General features: G+C 34.9%; 1 protein-coding gene across 1 annotated transcript in view; it reads right to left on the bottom strand.

Annotated features, from left to right (window-relative positions):
- Nucleotides 1-565: 565 nt before the first annotated feature.
- The window catches only part of SCML2 (Scm polycomb group protein like 2), a 64,721-nt gene continuing 39,958 nt past the window's right edge, over nucleotides 566-25,328 (bottom strand). Inside the window, exons 7-11 of the mRNA XM_039852256.1 lie at nucleotides 19,236-19,426; nucleotides 16,085-16,205; nucleotides 7,870-8,073; nucleotides 6,855-7,037; nucleotides 566-722 (exon numbers count right to left, since the gene is read on the bottom strand). Of these exons, the coding sequence (XP_039708190.1) occupies nucleotides 595-722; nucleotides 6,855-7,037; nucleotides 7,870-8,073; nucleotides 16,085-16,205; nucleotides 19,236-19,426 (827 nt within the window). The 3' untranslated portion in view covers nucleotides 566-594. The remainder of the gene's footprint in view (nucleotides 723-6,854; nucleotides 7,038-7,869; nucleotides 8,074-16,084; nucleotides 16,206-19,235; nucleotides 19,427-25,328) is intronic.

Raw genomic sequence — 25,328 nt, 5'->3', positions numbered from 1 at the left:
CAAAAAGGCGATTATCTTCAACAGACGTACAGTTCGAATACTATTAAAAGGTCAAAAATCTACTAATCTCCAACAATAGTTCACTTAAGCATTGGTATACTGAACTTTCCCTTTCTTGGTATTTATAGAAATGGACACTATTCTGAAATCCAAATTGATTCTATAACATCACCTATAGTTCTCATAGCAGCTATCTCTTGCAAGTGTTGCCACCAAAGTCTTGATCACCTCACTAAAGCAGTCGTTTTTAGAAATGTCAGTTCTTCACAACTATTTGTTATAATATGATCACACAGTTGGTTTCTACTATTTGCTTACTACCTGGGCACTTAAAACTTTCACTGGAGAAAGGTATTAGGTTTTTCTATTCCTCAACAGCTTTTAGCAGTATAAAGCTGACTAGAAAATTTTACTGTAACTGTTTTTACTCTAAGAAGAAATGACAACTGTGCCCTTCTGAAGGGAATGAAGTGTTCAACAAAGCTCTCAAATGATTTGGGCAAATACACTCCCCTTATCCCCATCACCACCACCCAAGAACATACATAAATGGTATAGAGTGACTTTTCTTTCCAATCCTGGGATGTGTAAATACTACTTACCTGCAGGGGCATGTACCTGCACCTTTATTTTGGAGAGCTTAGGAGAGGGAGCAGCAACATAGGGTAGAGGTTGCTCAAGAGGTCGTTTGGTGCTCTGTTGTTCTATTATGTCTTCTTGTACTGTTTTCGAAAAAAACTGTCTATTATAATATACTCTAGCATTTTCATATCATCAGCATACAATTTTTGTTGCTAAATCATTTTCCCATTTGACTTCATCAACAATTTATCAATTATTTGATTATTTATGAATAACATGTTCATTTCTTCCTATTAAATATTTTGGTGACATCATATACTTGAGTTTAAAGTATTATGTCAAGGCTTTATTTATTCTAGGATCATCTCTAAATATCTCAGGAAACTGAGGCAACCAATTATAATGTGTCTAAAAAGGCCAGGAAAGTTGCTTCAATGAGCAAGAAAAGTTAAGAATTCAGAGTAGTTAAGAAAAGATAAGGTACAATGAACACCTCCTTTTATAGGCAACCATCCTGGCCTAGAGCTACCCTTCCAACACTCTACTGGCCTATTTCTCTTTCAACAAAATGCATTTCAATCTTAAAAAAAAAAAAACACTTTAAGGCATGATCCTGAAAGCAAAGATAACTCAAATTATCAATTACATTCTAAATATTAATTAGTACACCTTGATTTAACCTCCAACTAAAAAAAAAATAAAGTATAATAAAAATCTAAAAAGTCTAATAGACTTCAAGAGAGAAGAAAGATTGCAATGAAAAAGTACCAAAGTATCTAAAGCATTATACAGATTTAATGCAATCCTCATCAAAATCCCATCGGCATTTTTTAAAGAAATAGAACAAAAAATCATCAGATTTGTATGGAAGCACAAAAGACCGCGAATTGCCAAAGTCATCCTGAGAAAAAAGAACGAGGCTGGAGGCATCACTGTGCCGACTTCAAATTATACTACAAAGCGACGATAATCAAAATGGCATGGTATTGGCAGAAAAACAGACACATGGACCAGTGGAACAGAATCAAGAGTTCAGAAGTAAACCCATGTTTATATGGGCAAATAATTTTCAACAAAAGAGCCAAAAACATACAGAAGAGAAAGGAAAGCCTCTTTAATAAATGGTGCTGGGAAAACTGGAAAGCCAGCTGCAAAAGAATGAAACTAGACTGCTGTCTATTACCACGCACCGAAATTAACTCACAATGGATTAAGGACCTGACTTTAAGACCGGAAACAATAAATGGCATAGAAGAAAATAAAGGGACTAAACTCAAGGACCTTGGACTTAAAGAGGATTTTATGAATTTGACCTCAAAGGCAAGGGAAGTAAAAGCAAAAATAAATGAATGGGACTACATGAAACTAAAAAGCTTCTGCTCACCAAAAGAAACCAAACTGTCAACAAGGTAAAGAAGCAACCATCCAAAAGGGAAAATATATTTGCAAGCAATGCCTCCGATAAGGGCCTAATATCCAAAATATACAAAGAACTCATACAACTCAATGACAACAAAAAAAAATCCAAACAATCCGATCGAAAAGTGGGCAGAGGACCTGAACAGACGCTTCTCCCAAGAAGACATACAAATGGCCACCACACATATGAAACGATGCTCAACGTCACTAGTTATTAGGGAAATGCAAATCAAAACCACAATGAAATATCATCTCACACTTGTCAGAATAGCTGTTATCAACAGGACGTGTAATAACAAATGTTGGAGAAGATGTGGAGAAAAAGGAACCCTCAAATACACTGCTGGTGGGACTGCAAATTGGTACAGCCACTATGGAAAACAGTATGGAGGTTCCTCAAAAAACTAAAAACAGAATTTCCATATGACCTAACAATCCCTCTTCTCGGTATCTACCCCAAAGACTTGAAAACTCATATCCAAAAAGATATTTGCGCACCGATATTCATAGCAGCATTATTCACAGTGGCCAGGACATGGAAGCAACTGAAGTAACCAACGATCGATGATTGGCTAAAGAAGCTGTGGTACGTATATACAATGGAATATCACTCAGCTATAAGAAGAGATGAAATCCTGCCATTTGTAACACCATGGATGGACCTTGAGATAATCATGCTAAGTGAAATAAGCCAGACAGAAAAAGTTGAAAACCACATGATATCACTTATATGTGTGATATAAACCTAAAAGCATCAAAGAAACAGCACAAACAGAGACTCAAGGATATAGACAAGACTAGTGGTTACCAGAGGGAGGAGGGGGAGGGAAGAGGTAGATGTGGTAAAAGGGGTCAAATATGTGGTGATACAAAGAAATTTAACTATGGGCGGTGAATATACAATACAATATATATCTGCCTTATTATTGAATCATATACCTGAAACTTACTGGATTTTGTTAACCAATGTTACCATAATAAAAATAAATTTTAAAAAAGTACCAAAGTTAAACTTCATCTGGTTCAAAATGGCTGGGAGCCAGGCATGCCCCTCAAAATCATCTGATGAGGAACCTTTAGCCATCCAGTTACTGGCTGATAACTAACAGGCCTAAGAGAGCTCTTACCACTTGATTTTATTTTTAAAAATGGATTATAAAACCAACAGGCAAAACATAGTTCAGTGAATGACAAATATTTCTACAATTAGAATATTTAAATTCTAAGAAAAGAAATAATTGACTTTTTTCATACTCATTTAATGATTTAGAAAACTGAAATACTAAAGTATAGTTTTCTATAGATATTTACCTCAGAATCTTAGTAAGATCAGAAAAAGTAATTATCTTTTACTTGTACTATTCTAATGCTTTCTGTATGAAAAGTTTATGAGGCTGGTGTATGGTCTACTATCTGGGGCTAATACAAACATAAAATTGACTCTTGATTTCTGCTTCTGGGTATTATACTAAGCTTAGGCATGAAACTATTCATGCACAGATAACCAGAAAAAGTCAAATAATTTAAAGTCATCATAGAGAGGTACTCCTAGAATGACTGATTAAGGACTTCCGAAAACCTGCTCCTTCATAAAAATAATGAAAACACTGGCAAAAATAACTTCTTCAAAACTCTATACATTATAAAGGTTCACAACAATCCAAAATGCACTTAGTCAAGAAAAACGACTGAATGTGAGAAAGAACAGCAAATTCTGTGGCATTTTAGCTTTCCTAATACCATCTTTTTCATCCCAGTTTTGCGGCAGCCTTGCAAACCAACACCTTCACAACTATAGTAGCTATGAAAACCAGTAGCCTGTTAGTCACTGGAGGGGGCGCAATGTATTTAGAGCTCTTCAAAACCCCCATCCACATAGAACTGCCATTATTTGATCAATCTTGCAGATAACTGAAAAGCTCTATTCTGAGGACTTGTTTTCTTTGACCTGAATCAAAGCCTGCTCTATCTGAACAGCCCTATCTCCAAGGCATTGGTCAAAAAAACAAAACAAAGAAACAAATACTCAGTGGCAATTATTTAACATCAAAGCTGACAAAGGCAGTATTACCAGTTAGGGCTGACAAGAAGTGGACCAAAAAGCTTAAAAGGGAAAACTGGGGATTGAGATGTCCATTCAAGGACTCTTAAAAGCAGTGAGATATTCCTGGGAATCTAGAAGGCCTTATGCATGCTCAGGAAGTCCAGAGAAGGCCCTAATCTTTCATTTCTTGTTGACCTTGAGGCTCTACACAGAGACTTATAAAACTGCCTCCTGGAGTGTTTAAGGTTAAGTCCCAACACACACAGAATCCTTTGGCAAGGGCTGGGAGACATACCAGTTCCAGACATTTAAGTAAATCTCTGTTCAATCATTAGCTGATCATTAAGCTAACTGAGAAGACTTCAGTGGCCACACATGACAAAATCAGCCCAAGAAAAGTCATTAAATTAGTCCAGAAAAGTCATTAAACAAGCAAACAGCATCAGCAGCAACTAAACAAACCCTAGGGATGAGGAAGGAATCTGATTATTAGAGTTGCTGCATTATATCATTTTAAAAAGCTAAGTTTTCAATTTAAAAAATTGGAATACATGCAAAGATACAGCAATATGGGGCCTATACACAGGGGTAAAAAATAGTCAATAGAAACTGACTTTGAAGAAGCCCAAACACTAGACTTACTAGATAGACTTTAGTATATGTGCTGCCGAAGCGAGCACAAGACAGACTTTAAATAAGCTATTTTATATAAGTTCAAACAACTAAAAAAAAAATCATGTCTAATGAACTAAAGGAAAGTGTGAGAACAAGGTTTTACCAAATAGAAACTATCAATAAAGCAATAAAAAGGAAACAAAAAGAAATTCAGGACTTAAAAAGTATAAGTGAAATGAAAAATTCATTAGAGGGTCCCAAGATCAAATGTGAACTAGCAGAAGAAAGAATCGGCAAATTTAAAGAAAGTCAATTGAGATTACATAGTTTGAAGAACAGAAAGAAAAAAGAATGAGAAAAAATAACAGATGTCAGAGACTGGTGGGACACCATCAAGAATACCAAAATATACACAATGAGTGAGTCTCAGAATGAGAGAAAAGGGGCAGATAGATTATTTGAAGAAATAATGGCTAGCAGCTTCTCAAATTTGATAAAAAGCATTAATACGCATATCCAAAAAGCTCAACATTCCCCAAATAAGACAAACTCAAAGGGATCTTCAATAAGATTAGCAACTGACTACAAACTACAGAGGCTAAAAGGAAGTGGGACAACACATTCAAATCACTGAAACAAAAAGATGGTCAATCAAGAATTCTATATCTAGCAAAACTAAGCTTTAAAAAAAAATAGGAAATTTCCCACACTAAAGGGAGACCTTCAAGTTGTAATGAAAGAACACTAGACAGTACAGCAATCTTCCCTTATCTGTGAGAGATACGTTCCAAGACTCCCAGTAGATGCCTGAAACCATAGATAGTACCAAAGCCTATACATACTATGATTTCCCTATACATACATACATACCTGTGATAAACTTTAATTTGTAAATTAGGCATAGTAAGATATTAACAATAATAACTAAAAAGTTACTAGAACAATTATAACAATAGACTAATAAAAGTTGTGTGAATACGGTCTCTCTCAAAATATCTTATTGTACTGTACTTACCTCCTCTTCTTGTGATGAAATGAGATGGTACAATGCCTATGTGATGAGATGAAGTGAGATGAATGACGTAGGAATTATGACGTAGTGTTAGGCTACTATAAGGGTTCCTTGGACACAAGCACTATGATACCATGACAGTCAACCTGATAACTGAGATGGCTACTAAGTGAGTAATGGGCAGGTAGGATATACAGTGTGATCATGCTGGACAAAGAGATGATTCACATCCCAAGCAGGATAAAGTGAGATTTCATTACACTACTGAAAATGGTGTACAATTTAAAACTCATGAATTGTTGATTTCTGGAATTTCCTATTTAATGTTTTTGGACCACAGCTGACCATGGGTAAATGAAACCATGGATAAGGGGACTGTACTGATAATTTATAAAGTCACATACAAGTAAAAGTACTTTCAACTAACTGTATAAAGTAAACGTTGTGTCAAAACAAAAACGAAAATTAATTCCAATTAGATCAATGGCCTAAACATAATAGCTAAAACTATAAAATTCTTAGGAGAAAACATAGGAGCAAATCTTAGTGAACTTATATTAAAGCAATATTTCCTTAGATATGGCAACAAAAGTACAAGAAACAAAAGAAAAAATAGATAAATCAGACTTCATCATAATTAAACACTTTTGTGCTTCAAAGGACACCATCAAGAAAGTGAAAAGACAACCTACAGAATGCGAGAAAATATATGCAAACTGTATGAGATATAAAACTTTTATCCAGAATATACAAACAATTTTTATATATGATATTTATATACAAGTATAAATATATAATATATACATATATATAAATGTTATATTTATATATAATAAAAAGACAAAGAACCCAATTAAAAATGGGCAAAGGGTTTGACTAGATAGTTCTCCAAAGACACAAGTAGCCAATAAGCACATGAAAAGATGCTAAACATGAAAATCAAATCCCAATGAAATCTTTCAGGTTTTGATTCTAAAGTTCATTATGAATACAAGAAATTACTTTCCCACTTTGAATGAACAAAAACAACTGTATATTATATACATACATATATATGTCTAATTACCATTGTGGCTAAAATGTTTACTTTGAAGGAAAAACTGAATTACACAGGATTCTCAACTTAATATGAAATGTAATATAAAATAGAAGCATAGTATAAAATTTTATATTTTCTCTTACCTGACTGACTTTGATCATGCTCTGCAGTACTATGAGTATTACCTCTGAAAGCGCTAAAAGGCTGGCTACTCAAAAGGTTATCAGAATGCAGGGTGTGGCAAAAGGTCTCAAGAAAGCGAAGGGCAAATGATGCACTGTTCACTGGAGGGAGGTGCACAGAATGAGTTTCCCCATCAAAGAAGGCTATTGGGAGAAAAAAGATGTCAGAGTTATATCATAGAAAGATGAGAACTACAATATCAACAAAAAAGCCATCAATTTAGGAAATGTAATATAACTCTAACTTGTTTTTTGTTATTTATAAAGGATAATCCTAAATTTAAAAAGTTCCTTTCATTAAAACACAATAGCTTAGTAAGTCAGCCAGAGAAAGACAAATGCCATATGATTTCATTTACATGTAGAATATAAAGAACAAAATAAACAAAACAGAAACAAACTCAGATACAGAGAACATAATAGCCTGTATTTGTAAAAGCATTATCATTTAAAAACATTCATAAAATAAACAATAGAAACCCACTAGTCTATAACATTTTCTACTATTCCAAACATTACATGGGTACAAATGTTGTAGTATCTGATCACAAAATCATGAAAGCTGTTAATTATCTCTTAATCACTTCTTGAGTCAAATTTTTATTTAGAGCTTATCTATCAGTCTGTTTTCTAAAAAAATTAAAATATATTATCAACCAATGTACTCTGTGTCTATAGTGAGCTTAATACAGCATATAAAAGGGAAAAAAAATCTGTACTCTTTACCTCAATTTACAGTATTACTCTAACATCATTTATTTTGAAAGTAAAGTTAAACTTTCCAAGATGGGTTAAAATTCTATAAACATAAAATTATTATAAATATTCTATCAATATAATAAAAATTCCAATATTATAAATGGCTAATAGACTAGAAATATTATAAAAGAATCTATACATCATAAAACGTCTGCCTTCTCTGAACCTAAAATCAAATTTGGAAAAGAAAGCTGAATAAAGGATTAGATGAACATACCAGTTATCACTTCTCCTCCACGATCATCTGGCTTAAGGAATCCAAAAACGGTCTTACTGTCAATGGCACAATCCACACAGGCCTGCACAGTCCGCCGGAGCACCACATTCACGGGGCCCGGGCCATAGTGGTCAGGCAGCTGCTCGATTTTCTTCTGATCCAGGTAAGGGCCAACATTTCCATATTTGTTTATATAAACACAGACTTGAGGAAAAAAATATGTACACAGATATAACAAACAACGAAATTGGTTAAAAGGAACATAAACACTACATAGTTACTATATCCCACTAGGCACACTTCATTCAAAGAGAACCTAAATATAGTTTATACCAATTATCATTTCTTCTACCTAAAAATATGCATGTAAATATATTTTTACATTTGTGTAAAGATATTAAACCTAAATAGAAATAATCCAAATATTCAATTTTCTAGAATTTTGCCCAAACTGATAATAAAAACTATAAGAGTTTTAGTAGCATCACAAAACAATTCTTCGCACATTCCCACATTATATAAAATGATATAAAGATAGATGAATATTTTCACCTTTTAACTGTAATTTTCTTTCAAAACTGGTCATGTTAGTACACTCCTTTTTGGATTGAATTTTAGATTGCCAACATTGCCCCTTTATTATAATTTCTAAAGTAATCAACTAACTTAGGACATATGTCACAGCAAATTCTAATGAAAAATTCTAATGAGAAATTTTCATTAATTTTAAAAAATAAACATGTTCTTTATATACACGCCAAGGTTCACTGAAGAAAATTTAAAAATAAAATAAATGCTTTCCTTAGTATAGTAAAAGTATGTGATTTAGAAGCAAATCATCTATAATCACACAAATGTCAAGTTTTCACAATTTTTTTTCACTGAGGATCAAGAAATACAAATCAACATATAATGTTAACAATATGAGGGTATATTATCAAATATAATATATATTGTCTCCCTAAATCAAGAAACACATTATTTTTATCCATTCCCAATTACTTAATTTATATTGAAAAATTTTCATATATACATATTCTATATTGATCCCGATAAAAAATCATTAATCTCACACTTTCACAAAGTTGAAATATATAATTCAACTTTGTGGCAACAGCTAGAGGAAGGATGCACTCTGTCACAGAGATAAAACAGCTATAAAAAACTTCATCTGCAGTGCTGATGGCATGGACAAAGTTCTAATGAACACAAATGAAGCTAAACAAGGATTTCCATGTTTTTTTTTTAATCTCTTTTACATTACACTCATTTAGCTAGTCTCTGCTGCTAATGGACTATATCTCAGAAATAATAAACTGACAAAATGAGATATATTCCAATAATCACTTTTTAGATGATTGTATTTCAAAAAATTAAAATTTCATTTTTAGTCAGGAAAGAAAAATTGGGGTAAAAAGCCCAGGAAACAGAAGAGTATAAGGGAGCTAATTAAGGATCTAGGAGAGGAAACAATAGAACATGCTCTTAAAAATAGGAAAGAAATAAAATGTGCAGGAGATGACAAATAAAAGAAATTGATTAGTCTGGGTCTGTGTCATTTCATACTGTTCACATAGCAAAGAACAATTTAAAGTCATCATGCCCCCTGACAGGCAATGATCTGCAAAGATTTTAAAAGGCAATAAAAAAGTTTGAGAGGATTTGGCAGAAACATGGCGGAGTGAGAGACGTCCCTAGATCACTCCTTTGAAAGAACAATAAGCTGAACATCTAAAACTCAACAAAAAACACCCGAACTACACACCAGCACGTCTGAGTGAGGGATCTGTGCATAAGAGCTACCATAGGTCAGAACCCAGGTGTTGGGTGGTGGACTGGGAGTAATAAAGAAGCTGCCTCTCGCAGCTGCTGGAGCTCCCTGTAGGAGGAGCGGGAGGGGTGAAGGCACAGCGACTTCCCTGAACAACTCTGCCTGGAAGTGTGGGGTCTTGTACGCAGCCGACCAGAGGGCCCAGAATTCAGGGCAGAAAGCAGAGAAGTGGGGCGAGACCACAGAGGAACAACAGTTGATTTTTGCTGGCAGAGGTTACAAAACCGAGGATGAGCCGCAGCCTCCAACCCCAAATCCGGAGGGCCCCTCCCCGTATACCCTCCAAGACCCATCACTGCGGAGCCCCAGGGAAGTCTGAGTAAACACTACCGAAACTGCTAGGGATCCAAGAGGCTTAGATGCCACCTACTGGAAACCAAAAGAAGAGCGCCTTCTTTGCAGCAAGCTAAAGTGAGACCTTTATTTAATAAATCTTCTATCTGGAAAAACAACAGAATAAACTTCCATTAATGCCCAGAGAAGTAGTCCATTAAACACCATGAACAACCAAGATGACAAGGCATCTCAGAAAGAAGGAGAAAAAATCTCCAGAAAATAAGCTTACAGACAGAAGAAATATGTGACTTCAATGACAGAGAATTCAGGATGGTACTTCTAAAAAAATTCAGTGAGATCCAAAATGAATCATAGCAACAATTTCAGGAATTGAAGAAACAACTAGACGAGCAGAGCAAGGAGTATGAAACCCTCAAGAAGAACAAAATAGATATTCTGGAGATGAAGAACACACTGCAAGAGTTGAAAAATGAAATAGCAAGCCTGGGAAATAGAGTCGACCAAATGGAGGAAAAGATCAGTGATATCGAAGACAGAAATCTAGAAATAAATCAGAAGGAAGAAGACAGAAACCAAAGAATGAAAAATAATGAAATAGAAATACAAGAACTAGCTGATACCATCCAGAGAGGAAATATAAGAATAATGGGCATTACCAAAGGTGAGGAAAAGGAGCAGAGACTACAATGCAATTTCAGACAAATAGCAGACGAGAATTTCCCAAAGTTAAAGAATGAGCTGGAGCTTGGAATTCAAGAAGTCAACAGAACACCCAATTATCTCAACCCAAAAAGGCCTTCACCAAGACGTACTGTATTAAAGTTATCAAAAATCAATGACAAAGCTAGAATTCTTAAGGCAGCCAGGAAGAAGAAAATGGTAACGTGTAAAGGGAAACCCATTAGATTATCATCAGACTTCTCAGCACAGACCTTACAAGCCAGAAAGGAAAGGAACCAAATAATTAAACTATTAAGTGAAAGAAACTACCAGCCTAGAATAATGTATCCAGCTAAGCTCTCCTTTAGATATAAAGGAGAAATCAAGACCTTTCCAGACATACAAAAAATGAGGAAATTCACTACGAGGCTTGCACTATAGGAAATACTGAAAGCGGTCAGCTCACCTAAAACAAAATAACAACAAAAATACATAATTAGGAGTAAAGTGACTATCAGATAAATAGAAGCAGAGGAGTGCAACCCTTAGTAAGAGCAGAGCATTATAGTTTAAATAATAAGAAGTGAATTGTTATAACAAGATAGCAATGAACGTTCAGCATACATAGGGACAAATTGAGATAACAATGACTGAAAAGGAGAGAATTCAAAGATCCAAATTCGCAAAAGGGAATGGAGATAAGGCACGTGCAGAAGAAAATAGACTGTATATATATAACTATCCTTTTCATATTTGTAATGGTAACCACACACCCAAGATTCAGAACCAAAAATATAACATGAAACAAGAAGAACCAGAGGCAAAACCCACAAAAGCCAACCAAAATAAAGAAAACAGAAACACAAGGACAAGGAAGCAATGGAAATACCGAGCTACCAGAAAGTAAAAGATAAAATGGCTATAAGACTTCATATTTCAATAATCATCCTAATGTAAATGGACTGAACTCACCAAAAAGGCTGAGTGGCAGAATGGATCAAAACACAAAACCCAATCATATGCTGCCTCCAGGAGACAAATCTCAGCTCCAAAGACAAACATAGACTCAAAGTGAAAGGGTAGAAGTTGAATTTTCAAGCAAATGGCATTCAGAGAAAAAGTGGGACTAGCAGTACTAATATCAGACAAAACAGACTTTAAAATGAAAAAGGTAAAGAAAGATACTGAGGGATACTTCATAATGATAAAGGGAATCATGCACCAAGAAGACATAACACTTATTAATATCTATGCTCCCAATCAGGGAGCCCAGAAATATGTAAAGCAATTACTAACAGAACTAAAGGGAGAAACATACAAAACACCATCTCAGTAGGGGACCTAAATACCCCACTGTCAGATATGGACAGATCATCCAAACAGAAAATCAAGGAAATAACATTCTTAAATGACACTTTAGTCCAACTGGATATAACTGACATTTACAGAGCTTTCCATCCCAAAACAGCTGCTTATACATTCTTCTCCAGTGCACATGGAACATTCTCAAGAATCGACAACATACTGGGACACAGAGATAGCCTCAACAAATATAAGAGGGTTGAAATCATACCAACCATATTCTCTGAACATAATGCTCTGAAACTAGAGATCAACTGTAAAAAGAAAGTGGAAAGAACCACAAATAAATGGAGATTAAACAACATGCTACTGAAGAACAGGGTCAGAGAAGAAATAAAAAGGGAGATCAAGAGATACATAGAAACGAATGATAATGTTAGTATGACATATCAAAACTTTTGGGACACGACAAAACGGACATAAGAGGAAAGTTCATATCATTACAGGCCTACCTTCAAAAACAAGAACAAGCCCAAATAAACCTAACACTTCACCTTAAAAGGTGAAAGTGTAAAAGCAATTACTAACAGAACTAAACGGAGTGCTCCCTGATTGGGAGCACTGGAAAAGGAAAAACAAATGAAACCTAAAGTCAGCAGAAGGAAAGAATCAAAATTAGAGCAGAAATAAATGAAATTAAAAACAAACAAACAAATAAATTTAAAAAATGCAACAAAAAGCTGGTTCTTTGAGAAGGTTAATAAAATTGACAAACTCCTGGCTAGACTCACTAAAGAAAAAAAGAGAAAGGACACAAATAAACAAAATCAGGGATGAAAGAGGGGAAATTACAACAGACACCGCAGAAATACAAAGGATCATACAAGAATACTATGAAAAAGTATATAACACCAAATTTAATAACCTAGAAGAAATGGACTAGTACTTAGAAAAATACAACCTTCCTAGAATGAATCAAGAAGATCTGGAAAATCTAAATAGATCGATCAGCAGTATGGAAATTGAAACGATCATCAAAAACCTACCCAAAAGTAAAAGTCCAGAACCAGATGGCTTCAACAGTGAATTCTAACAAACATTCAAAGAAGATTTAATGCCTATTCTCCTCGAACTCTTCCAAAAAATCAAAGAGGAGATAATATTTCCCAACTCATCTATAAGGCCAATATTACCCTGATACCAAAACCTGGTAAAGATAACTCAAAAACGGAAAACTACAGACCAATATCTCTCATAAATACAGACGCAAAAATCCTAAATAAGATACTAGCGAACTGAATACAGCAACATATTAAAAAGATTATACACCACCATCAAGTGGGCTTCATCTCAGAGGCACAGGGATGGTTCGACATGCAAATCAATTAATGTGATACACCACATAAACAAATTAAAAAATAAGAATCATATGATCATATCAATAGATGCAGAAAAAGTCTTTGACAAGATACAACACCCATTTATGATAAAACACTTAACAAAATCGGTATAGAAGGAAAGGATTTTAACATAATAAAGTCCAATATGACAAGCCCTCAGCCAACATTATACTTAATGGTGAAAAACTAAAATCCTTCCCTCTAAGATCAGGAAGAAGGCAAGGCTGTCCACTATCGCCACTCTTATTCAGTATAACATTGGAGGTCCTAGTGAGTGCAATCAGACAAGAGAAAGATATAAAAGGCATCTAAATAGGAAACGAAGATGTCAAACTGTCACTATTTGTGGATGACATGATTCTCTACATAGAAAACCCTAAAGACTCCACAGGAACACTACTAGAAACAATAAGCAAATGCAATAAAATCTCTGGATACAAAATCAATGTTCAAAAATCCATAGCGTTCCTATACTCTAATAGTGAAGCATCAGAAAAAGAAGTGGAAAAAATAATTCCTTTTGCAATTGCAAAAGAATAAAATACCCAGGAATAAATCTAACAAAACATGTGAAGGACTTATAATGAAAACTACAAAACCCTATTAAAAGAAATTGAAGAAGATACAAAGAAATGGAAAGATATTCCGTGTTCTTGGATTGGAAGAAGCAACATAGTTAAAATGACCGTATTACCTAAAGCATTATACAGATTTAATGCAATCCCCATCAAAATCTCATCAGAAGATTTTAAAGAAATAGAACAAAGTTCATCAGATTTGCATGGAAGCACAAAAGACCCTAAATTGCCAAAGCCATCCTGAGAAAAAAGAACGAGGCTGGAGGCATCACTCTGCCCGACTTCAAATTATACTACAAAGTGACAGTAATGAATACGGTATGATATTGGCAGAAAAACAGACACACGGACAAGTGGAACAGAATCGAGAGTTCAGAAGTAAACCCATATTTATATGGGCAAATAATTTTCGACAAAAACACCAAAAATGTACAGTGGAGAAAGGAAAGACCCTTCAATAAATGATGCTGGAAAAACTGGAAAGCCAGCTGCAAAAGAATAAAACTAGACTGTTAACTATCATCACACACCGAAATTAACTCAAAATGGATTAAGGACCTGAATAAGACCTGCAACAATAAAATGCATAGAAGAAAACTTAGGAACAAAACTCAAGGACCTTGGACTTAAAGAGGATTTTATGAATTTGACCTCAAAGGCAAGGGAAGTAAAAGCAAAAATAAATGAATGGGACTACATGAAACTAAAAAGCTTCTGCTCACTAAAAGAAACCATCAACAAGGTAAAGAGACAACCATCCGAATGGGAAAATATATTTGCAAGTAACACTTCCAATAAGGGCCTAATATCCAAATATACAAAGAACTCATACGACTCAATAGTAACAAAAAAACAAATGATCCAATCAAAAAATGGGCAGAGGATCTGAACAGACACTTCTCCCTAGAGGACATACAAATAGCCAACAAATATATGAAAAGATGCTCAACATCGCTAGCTATTAGGGAATTGAAAATCAAAACCACAATGAGATATCATCTCGCACCTGTTAGAATAGCTATAATCAACAGGGCAAGCAATAACAAATGTTGGAGAGGATGCGGAGGAAAAGGAACCCTCATACACTGCTGGTGGGACTGCAAATTGGTACAGCTACTATGGAAAACAGTATGGAGGTTCCTCAATAAACTAAGAATTGACCTACCATATGATTCAGCAATCTCTCTACTGGGTATTTACCCCAAAGACTTTAAAACTCATATCTATAAAGATATTTGCACACCAATATTCATAGCAGCATTATTCACAGTGGCCAGGACATGGAAGCAATCGAAGTGTCCTACAACAGGTGATTGGCTGAAAAAGCTGTGGTACATATATACAATGGAATATTACTCAGCCATAAGAACAGATGAAATACTGCCATTTGTGACAACATGGATAGAACTCAAGATAATCACGCTAAGCGAAATAAGCCAGACAGAAAAAGTTGAAAATCACATGATATCACTTATATGTGAGATATAAACCTAAAAGCAACAAATGAGCAGGACAAACAAACAGAGAGTCATGGACATGGACTATAGACTAGTGGTTACTAGTGGGGTGAGGGAGGAAGTGGGAAGTAGCAGGGGTAAAGGGGATCAAATATAGGGAGGTAGCGGGAGGGTGAAGTAGGTAAAGGGGATCAAATATATGGTAGCTGAAGGAACCTGGACTTTGGGTGGTGAATACACAATAGAATATATAGATGTCAAATGATAATGTACACCTGAAAATTATATGATTGTATTAACTAATGTTATCCCAATAAACTTAATTTTAAAAAAAGTTTGAGGTAGCTTTAAAAATACATACAAGACAAAAAAGATAAATTGGGAAATGAGAGAAAGGGAAAACAAAAATAGATTTGATGATGTAAATTCTAGAAATCTTACTGAGGTGGATAAAAAACTTTAAGAGTATTGAAATTTCAAGTGACTCATGTATTTAAACAGACTGTTTTTCCTTAAAAATCAAAATGAACCACCAAAATTTCGAAATACTTTTAAAATGAAAAATACTAACAGAAATGTTTATGATCATCTTTTTTCCTCTTGATTTTACTTCCAGGACATCAAAGACATTGAAAATAACACAGAATAAAAGATTAGTAATTTTATATGCTTTTAAAAATACTAATTTACCTGTAGACATCACTATTTTAGATGTGCCAGAAAAGGGATCCTTATATCCAGCACCACGGCCTCTGATCAGCGTCTTTATAGAAGCTGTAGAAGTGGAACACATAACAGGAATACATTTTTCCTGTAAACAAACAAACAAGCAAATTAACAAAAAATATATACATTATCCTTTTAAAAATTCCTCAGTAAGGTCTGATTATCAGCAGCAATGGTTCACAAATGATCAGTTGTCAGAAGTCCTCAGGGTTGGAAACTCCTGTGTGTGCGTGTGTGCATGTGTATCACAAACTGCAATACTTTCCGAACTATGCTCCTCAGAGTGAGCAATGATCTGGTCAAGTAGGAGAGGAAGAGATCAAGAAGCTGGGATTCCCAGTGCTACCCCTGCTCCAACTGATACACCTTAGCCAAAATAAAATAGTTCACTCTGTAAAAATTGTTTTATTTTTTGAGGTGTCCTATAAGACAAATTTTTCACACTGCTAAAGAAATGTCTGTAAATCTAATCCAGCAATACATCAAATGGGGGTGAAGGACTTTAACAAGGCAGAGGACGGAGTTTGTCTTTAGAAAGCAGTCACTCATCTGGTTTTTAGGCCATCTACTCTGTATTTCTCCATATAACGTATGATGATTTTGACAAAATTACAACTGGCTTGCATACAAAATCATGCCTATTGTATATGAGAACCAAATGTCTTCTGGTCATTGTTAAATATCACTAGTGTTTATTTTATATCAACTCTTGGCCTTTTCTTGGAGCTACCTTCAAACATAGCGCTCCAATGTCAGAGAAGGGGCTCTTGTGCCTAGAAAAGGTAATAACAGAGAATATTTAAAAAGCAGGGACAAAGGAGGGAAAAAATAGAGGTTAACATTCAATGTTGTTTGATTTTTCTGTGTTTCAATTAATAACTCATTTGTATTCACAGCATTCTAGTAAATCATGTTAATTTTTAAGTATTAAATTATAATTATTGTGTTGATACTTCTTGTTCTTTATTTAAAAAATCTGAATCCTCTGACTTAAGACATACCAAAATAGTATGTTTGCATTAATATGATAAATAAAGGTATATCTATTTGGAAAACGTGTTTCTATACTTCTAGAATCCTTTAAGGGAACAGCTGACAAAGGAAAGAGTCTATTGCAAAAACAACCCTTACTCTAGTTCAAAGACTATCTAACTAAACTATGATGTGGCAATACTGAAACAGGGATACAGGTAACTGCATGAGAATCTTTCTTTTCATGATGAAATAATGAAGCTGGAGAAGATGAAGGTGAATTGAAATGCTTCCCTTGAAACAAAAACTAGTGTAGTATCCAGAAAATTATAGCATCTGTCCCTTGCCCATCCCCACCACCATATAAACAATATTTTCAAAAAGATCTCTTCCAAACTGTCAAATTAACACTGGAATTATTTGAAAATAAAGGAGCTAAGAGAAACTTTTTGGAGTTATCTTCTATTTTCACCATTATACCAACTAATCAAAAAGACTTTCAGCAGCTGAAAAATATGCATTAAACATATGCATCAATGATATCCTTGATAAATTTTAATTTTTTAAATGCATTTAAATATTATTTCCTTTTAAATTTCTTAACTTTTCTTAATTTTATGTAATTTATTTTTAATTTGAAAAAGTTCACCTGCTAATGATTTACATTAGAATAATTTGCTTATTTGTTTTTTTCAATATTTATGATTTTATATTTAGAATATAGTTTTATTGACTTTTGATTTTGTTTATAAATTTTGAACAGTTTTTAAAATTAAAATATCAGTATAAGAAGTATTTTAAAATAAAAATGGTATTGTCATTTTATTCTATACTGCTAACAGCTGAAATAAAACAGAAATGCATTTCTATTGTTATCAAATGGCTGAACTCAAAAATGTTCAAGGTAATACTACTGAAATTTAATTCAGTTTTAATAGATCCAATAAGACTCTATGTCTTTTTATTTCGAGTGTACCTCTTGTAGACAGGATATATTTTGCTCTTTTTAAAAATTCATCTGGATAAGCTTTTAATTGGAGAGTTTAGTCTACTAACTTTTAAAGTAATTATTAATATGTTTGAGTCTGGGTCTGCTGTTTTCTATTTGCCTCCTCTGTTTTGTTCCTCTGTTCCTCCTTTCCCGTCTTTTCATTCCCCGATTACTCAAATATGCCTTAGAATTCCATTTTAATTTTCCCATTGGCTTTTTAGCTATATTCCTTTGCATTTGTGTTTTTACAATATGCCCTGGGGATTACAATGTACAATCCGCATAAAGTTAATTAATTACTGTACTACTTCATGTAAAATGCTGAAATCTTGCAGTGATACAAATCCATGTCCCCCAATCCAAGACTTTATACTAAAATTGCTTTATGTATATCTGTGTATGTTATAAACCCCACAAGACTATATTATACTTATTGTTTTAAACAGTCACATTATCATAAAGAAATTAAGAAAGAAAAAAGTCAAAAAGAAAATCACTTGCATTTACCTAGAGATAAACTTCCTTCAGCATTTCTTATAGTACTTATCTGCTACAGATGAATTCTCTTAGTCTGCTTTTATCTGAAAAATTTCTTTAGTTTATCTTCACTCTTGAAGGTTATTTTTGCTAGAGAAAGGACTTTGTTTAACACTCCTCCTCCTGTGTGTACTCCCCACCACCAGAGCCTGTCTGCTTCCATTCACTCTCCAGTATCTTCAGGTAGTTGCTTTTTCTATTATTTCCAGGTTTTAGAATTGTTTTCTTTGAGGGAGTCAGTTAAGAAGGATGTGATTCTAGCATCACTGAATTTATCACATTGATTCACTTGCCTCCCCCCAGTTTGAGATATAATTTATGTACAGTAAAACTCATTTCTAAAGTATACTATTTAAAGTTTAAAATAAACTGGCCTGAACATAAATATACCCATGCAGTACTTTCAATGTAGTTCTGAAGAGGTCGAAAACTATACAAAAGTTTTAAGTTTACCCAAGAAAAGAATACCGACCTCAATAGCTATGTAGGCCTTAAAGAGCCTTATATACTCGTTACATTCTGAAAAGGCCTCATCATACTCTTAGCAAATCTTAAACTTTATGTTATAAGGCATCACAGATACTTATAATACAAATTAGTAGGAGATGAACTAACCTTTCTTCCTGCAGTTGGGCCTTTCTTCCTTGATGCGGGAGTTTTAGCTGAAGCTCCCTTCTTGGCTGATTTAGCACGACCTGATTTCTTTGTTGGTAATACTACAGCAGTTTTCTGTGATGTCTGCATTGACTCCTGGCTTGCTTTGGAAGAGGAAGACTGTGTTTTTGCTGTATTCTTTGTAACGGAAACTGAAGGAAAAAAACAAAATACAAAAATAAAATTGAAGTAAATGACATAATTAAGGTGTTATATTAATTATTAAAAATGTATCTCAAAATACATTTAACTCATTCTTTAAAAACATTCCAAAAGTTATTCACTAAAAACCACTTAAAATAAAACTATCATTTAAAATGAAGTTTTAGGTTATTTAAGATTTCTGATTATCAGGAAATAATCTAATTCTCTAGAAAAAAAATAAAGAGGCTTTTATAAGAGGAGCCAGTAACTTCAAACTCAGCTCAGTGAAAATTTCTAGCAATTTACCTTTTGTCTGCTTCTCATATTTTTAGTCCTTAGAACAGAAAAGTTTTTCTTTCAGAAAATACTATCCAATTAAGTCATATACAGGAATCATTTTGCTCATCAATTTAGAAAAACATAAAGCATGAACCAACAGCTCCTGCTTCAATTTTCAGAGGCCAGGGTAATCTCCTGCACTTGATTTTTAATGGCTAAGGCACACTATGTTCTTATATGTATGTCTAATAACAAAGCTTCATATACTACGATATGGACTCTACATTAATGTTATCATGAGAGGACCAATATCACGCCCAAGTGACTGGTATCTACTAGTTACTTGGTAGTCCGATCCAGACACTTTGAATATTTCAAATGACGGTTATCTGCCAGGTTACTTTAGTTTATGTTCATAGTTAAACAGAGATATTTTTAGTATTAATCCCTTAAAATTTAATTACAAAAAATACATTTTAATACTAATGTCAAATAAATATTCTTTACAGGAAGAGCTGTATAACTAATATACTTATACATCTATGCAAAAATCAACTACTTTTATTTTGAGGACTTAATTTTACAACTGGAAACCAAACTACTTCTTTGCTCCTCTCATACTCCTCTCAAGACTGTGTAAATCTGACCTTCAACAGAAAATACATCATCCCTGCAGCCTTTTTATCTACCTGCTATCACCTACCATGCCAAGAGGAGGGAACGGCCTTCTTTCAGCTGCCAGGGCAAATGCAGAACCACCATCATCACTTTCCCCTCTTACTGACACTAATTCCCTCCTTACACACCAGTCTCTTCTTACCTCTTCGCCATCATCTCTCATTCTCTTTGCTCACTTCCACTTTCTTCAATAACTCCAGTAACCTCATTCACATTATTTCTTCTTACACAGTCTCCCTGTCATCATCTGTAGGAATTTGACCACTGTACTTCTGATACTTCATCATCCTGACTGACCTCATCATTGATTTCAGCTCCTCATTAAAATGGTTATACTTAGCATAATTTCTGGAACTCTTCTATCTCCAGGATAACCAACCATGCCCCCTTTCTCTACCTCTGACTTCTTTACCTGTCATCCTTGCTTTATATCAAATGACCATGCTTTTTATTCTCATTATGAAATCTAGCTACAAGCCCTCTCCATTTCAATTCAATCTATTAGCTTTCTTCTGGCTTTACTTTACTATCAACCTGCACCCAACTGGTCCACCTTCACCAACACCCCTCTAATGAGTCTTATTTTATCACCCCTTGATCTTTGATCATATCCAGCATGTCAGCTCTCACCTCTAAATCACACTTGCATTTGTTTTCTCTGCTCCTGAGCTATATAGAACAAGGATCAGCAATCTCTTTATGTAAGAGGCCAGACAGTAAATATTTCAGGCTTCAAAAGCCACATATGGTCTCTGTCACATATTGTTTGCTTGTCTTTTTAAACTCTTTATGAATATAAAAACCATTCTTAGCTCACAGGCTACATGGGCTAGATGTGGCGCTTGGGATGTAGTTTGCCAGCTCCTGCTATAGAACATTAGGATATTATTGACCACTATAAAATCCACCTTACCTTCAATTGGACTGTCACTGCTACAGCTAACTGATTTCCAAGTATGCTTCCATCTCCCTCTCACCTTATTCCATTTAGCAAATGATCTAACTCTCTAACTGTATGAGAAGATTAAAGGCTATCTTTCCAGAGTGACCATAATCATTCCATTTCTCCACCTTAAAACAGTTTTATTTTCATTTATTCTCATCTCTTCCTCTTGTATCAAATGAAGAGTTTTAGCTCTACTCTTCTAAGTCCAATCCCATTTTACTTATGTCCTAATAACTATCTTCTATGGTTCCTCTGAGACATTATGGTTTCAATTATCTCCTCTTTTCATGATATTTAATCACTTGATCTTCAACTCCTTGCTCTCTTATAACCCTCACACATCCCTTATTTTGAAGTTCTATCCCCTAGTTTCTGGTATATTTTCAAGCCTCCTTCTACTTACTACCAAAATACCAAGAATCACCTATACCTGATACTTCAATTTCCTTATTATTCTGTGTTTCCTGAGCCCCCTGCAATAACCATTTCTTCTCCAAAACATATTTTTAAAAAATTATTTCTAAGGTCACTAATGACCCCTTCCTAGTTACTAAATCCAAATAAATCTTCATTCTCTTGACCAAGCTCTTTAACTCCAGAGTTGTGGTCCCTACCTCTGAATACATGACATGAAGAAAAGAAGAGACTCGGCTCTGGGTCTGAGTTTAAATTCTTGAGCCAGGTTGGTTTAAGACAGAACCTAGGAGTATAGAAGGTCCTTAAAAAATATTTACTAAATTAATGAAAAATATTTTCAACTTGCAAGTCAATGTTATACCTACAAAATGAGTACAGGGGGAAAAAATGGCGTAGATGACAGAGGCTCTGTTCATCTCTCTGGCGACCAAATCAAAGTTGTGACGGAAACAAGGAGCAGCAGCAAGGAAAAATCGCCTGGAATCTAGAGGAACAAGCCATACAACTACGGAGAAATCCAAGAAAATATGCTGCAACAGCAGACGGTAGGACAGGGCAAGGACATGGGGTTGCCCGGCTTCCAGCAGCAGAGTGAGATGGAGGCTGCGGCAGCGGCAGACGCCTCTTAAAGGGGCCGCAACCGTGAGCGGATTTTCGCGGTGAGGGACCTGCTTGCTCTGAGCACCAGTGCCGATTCCGCTGCACCCAGGGGCACCAGGGACTTACAGGGAGATATTGTCGGAGTGAGAGCCAAGGTGAGATTTTCTGGGTACAGAAGTGCCGGCGGTATCCATTGTTCCCTGTTGAGCCCTACCCGACTACCAGTGCGCGGGACCAGCGCCGCCATAGCCTTGACGTCATCAAACTGGATAACAGAAGTCGCTCCACCCAGAGGATCCCCTGAAACCCCACCTCCCCCAACTCGTGGCTCCACCCAAGCCACATCCAGGTGTATCCTCAGCGAGTCAGGTGCTCCTTGCTGAGACTCACATTGGTGGAGGCAGCTGGCCTCGGTTTCTGGCATGGCCTTTTGAGGCAACTATAAGCACAGCATCTGTGGATTGCTTGCTGAATCTTAACAGGTGGCCCTAGAGGGGCAGAGGCTTGGGCTAAATTTGACTTGCAGCTGAACCCCTCTCAGGACTGTGCCACTGGCCACCTACTTCACAAATCCACACTAATAAGACTGGGAGACTTAGGAGCTTTGCTTAGTACATAGAAACAGACACAGAAAGGCAGCCAAAATGGGAAGACAAAGAAGCAGAAAACATATGACAGAACAGAACACAGATCCAAATATAATGGAGTCAAGTAATCTAACAGATGCAGAGTTCAAAACATTGGTTATAAAGATGCTCAATGGACTTTTGGTTAAATTCAATGAGAACTTCAACAAAGAGATAAAAAACAAAAATGGAAATGGAAATTACAAAAGGGAACCAGTATGAAATGAAGAACACATTATCTGAGATGAGAAGTATATTAAATGGAATAAACAAAGAAATAAACAAAGTGGATAAGGAAGAGGGTCAAATGCCCTATTTGAGGACAGGAAAGCCAATCAGAACACTCAATCAGAATGGCAAGAAAAAAGATGCCAAGACTATAAAAATAATTTAAGAAGGATATGGGACACTATTAAGGGTCCAAATATGCGTCTGATTGGCATATCTGAAGAAAATCAAGATGTTGAACAGCTGTTTGAAGAAATAATGATGGAAAACTTCCCTAACCTTGTGAAGGAAATGGACATAAAACCTAGGAAGCTCAGAGAATTCCAAAAATCAGGGATCCAAAGAGGCCCACACCAAGACACATCATCATTAAAATGCCAAAGGTTAAATACAAAGAAAGAATATTAAAAGCAGCAAGAGAAAAACAAATAATTACATTTAACAGAAAACCCATAAGACTGGCAGCTGATTTCTCAAAAGAAACTATACAGGACAGAAGGACTTGGCAAAAAATATTTGACTGGATGAAGGCCCAGGATCTACAGCCAAGAATAATTTATCCAGCAAAGCTATCATTTAGAGTTGAAGGACAGATAAAGAGCTTCCCAGACAAAAATAAGCTAAAGGAGTTTCATCACCACCAAGCCAGTATTACAGGAAATGTTGCAGGGACTCCTTTAAGAAGAAAAAACATGTACCAAAAATAGGAATAAAGAATGGCAACAACTATATTCCTATCAATAAGTACCTTAAATGGAAAAGACTTAAGTGCTCCAACCAAAAGATAGAGTGGCTGAAAGGATAAAAATACAAGACCCCTATATATGAAAAGGAAGAGGATAGAAAAAAATATTGCTTTGGTGGACCTAAAAGGTATTTAAGTCAGACAGAGAAAGATAAACACTATATGATTTCACTTATATGCATAATCTAAGGAACAAAAAGAACAAACTAATCAAAAACAGATTCACAAATATAGTGGACAATACAGTGTCGGACAGAGGGGAGGCGGGGTTGGGAGGCTGAGAGAATGGGTTGAAGGGCTAAAGAAGTACAAATTAGGAGCTGACAGATGGTTACAGGGTTGGGGAGCACAGCATAAGGAAATGCAGTTAGCATTAATACACTGGCTAGGTGGAGGGCCAGGGGAGGGAGGGAGCATTTGGGGGGATCGTTTTCAGGACTATATAGACATCTAACCAATGTACTATATACTTGAAACTAAATTAAAAAATAATTTTAAAAATGAGTATATTCTATATACAATAAGTTGTAGCAAAATAGTAACATTGTGGAACATGGCAAATGTAATAAAATCAATATTCAATTGAAAATTTTTGGCACTTGAAATTAATAAATCTTGAAAAACAAATATTTGAACTATAGCTTCAAATATTCCCCTAAAATATACTCAATTACAATAAAAACTCCTTGATGCATGGTATACACATATGTATGAGAAAGGTTAAGAAAAATGTATTATAAAAATATTATGTATGAAAAAAATTTTCCACTTTATAAAGCAAGGTTTAAAAGGCAAAGACTCAGTTTTGTTTATAGCCATATCCCTGGCACCTAGAACAAAATATTTTTAAAACTAATTTAACTAAAGAGGAAAAAGTAATCATTCAGTATACTAAACATAAAAATTAAACTGTATACATTATATGTATTTATTATCTCTCCATCAAAGAGCAATCATATTATATACACCATGCTGAATCTTTATGCAGTATTTAGCTATTTCAAATAAAAAATAGATGTTTTTCACCATTAAGTATAAAACAAATCTATTTTTTTATACTTCATGGCGAAAAACTAAAAACCTTCCCTCTAAGATCAGGAACAAGGCAAGGCTGTCCATTATCATCATTGCTATTCAATATAACATTGGAAGTCCTAGCAAGTGCAATCAGGCAAGAGAAAGATATAAAAGGCACCTAAATAGGAAACGAAGAAGTCGAATTGTCACTATTTGTGGATGACATGATTCTCTATATAGAAAACCCTAAAGACTCCACAAGAACAGTACTGGAAACAATAAGCAAATACAGTAAAGTTTCAGGATACAAAATCAAAGTCAAAAATCCATAGCGTTCCTATACTCTAATAATGAAGTGCCAGAAAAAGAAGTGG

This window comes from Pteropus medius, unplaced genomic scaffold (assembly GCF_902729225.1).
Source record: "Pteropus medius unplaced genomic scaffold, Ma_sr-lr_union100, whole genome shotgun sequence".
NCBI lineage: Eukaryota > Metazoa > Chordata > Mammalia > Chiroptera > Pteropodidae > Pteropus > Pteropus medius.
This window is presented reverse-complemented; position numbering and strand designations above follow the sequence as displayed.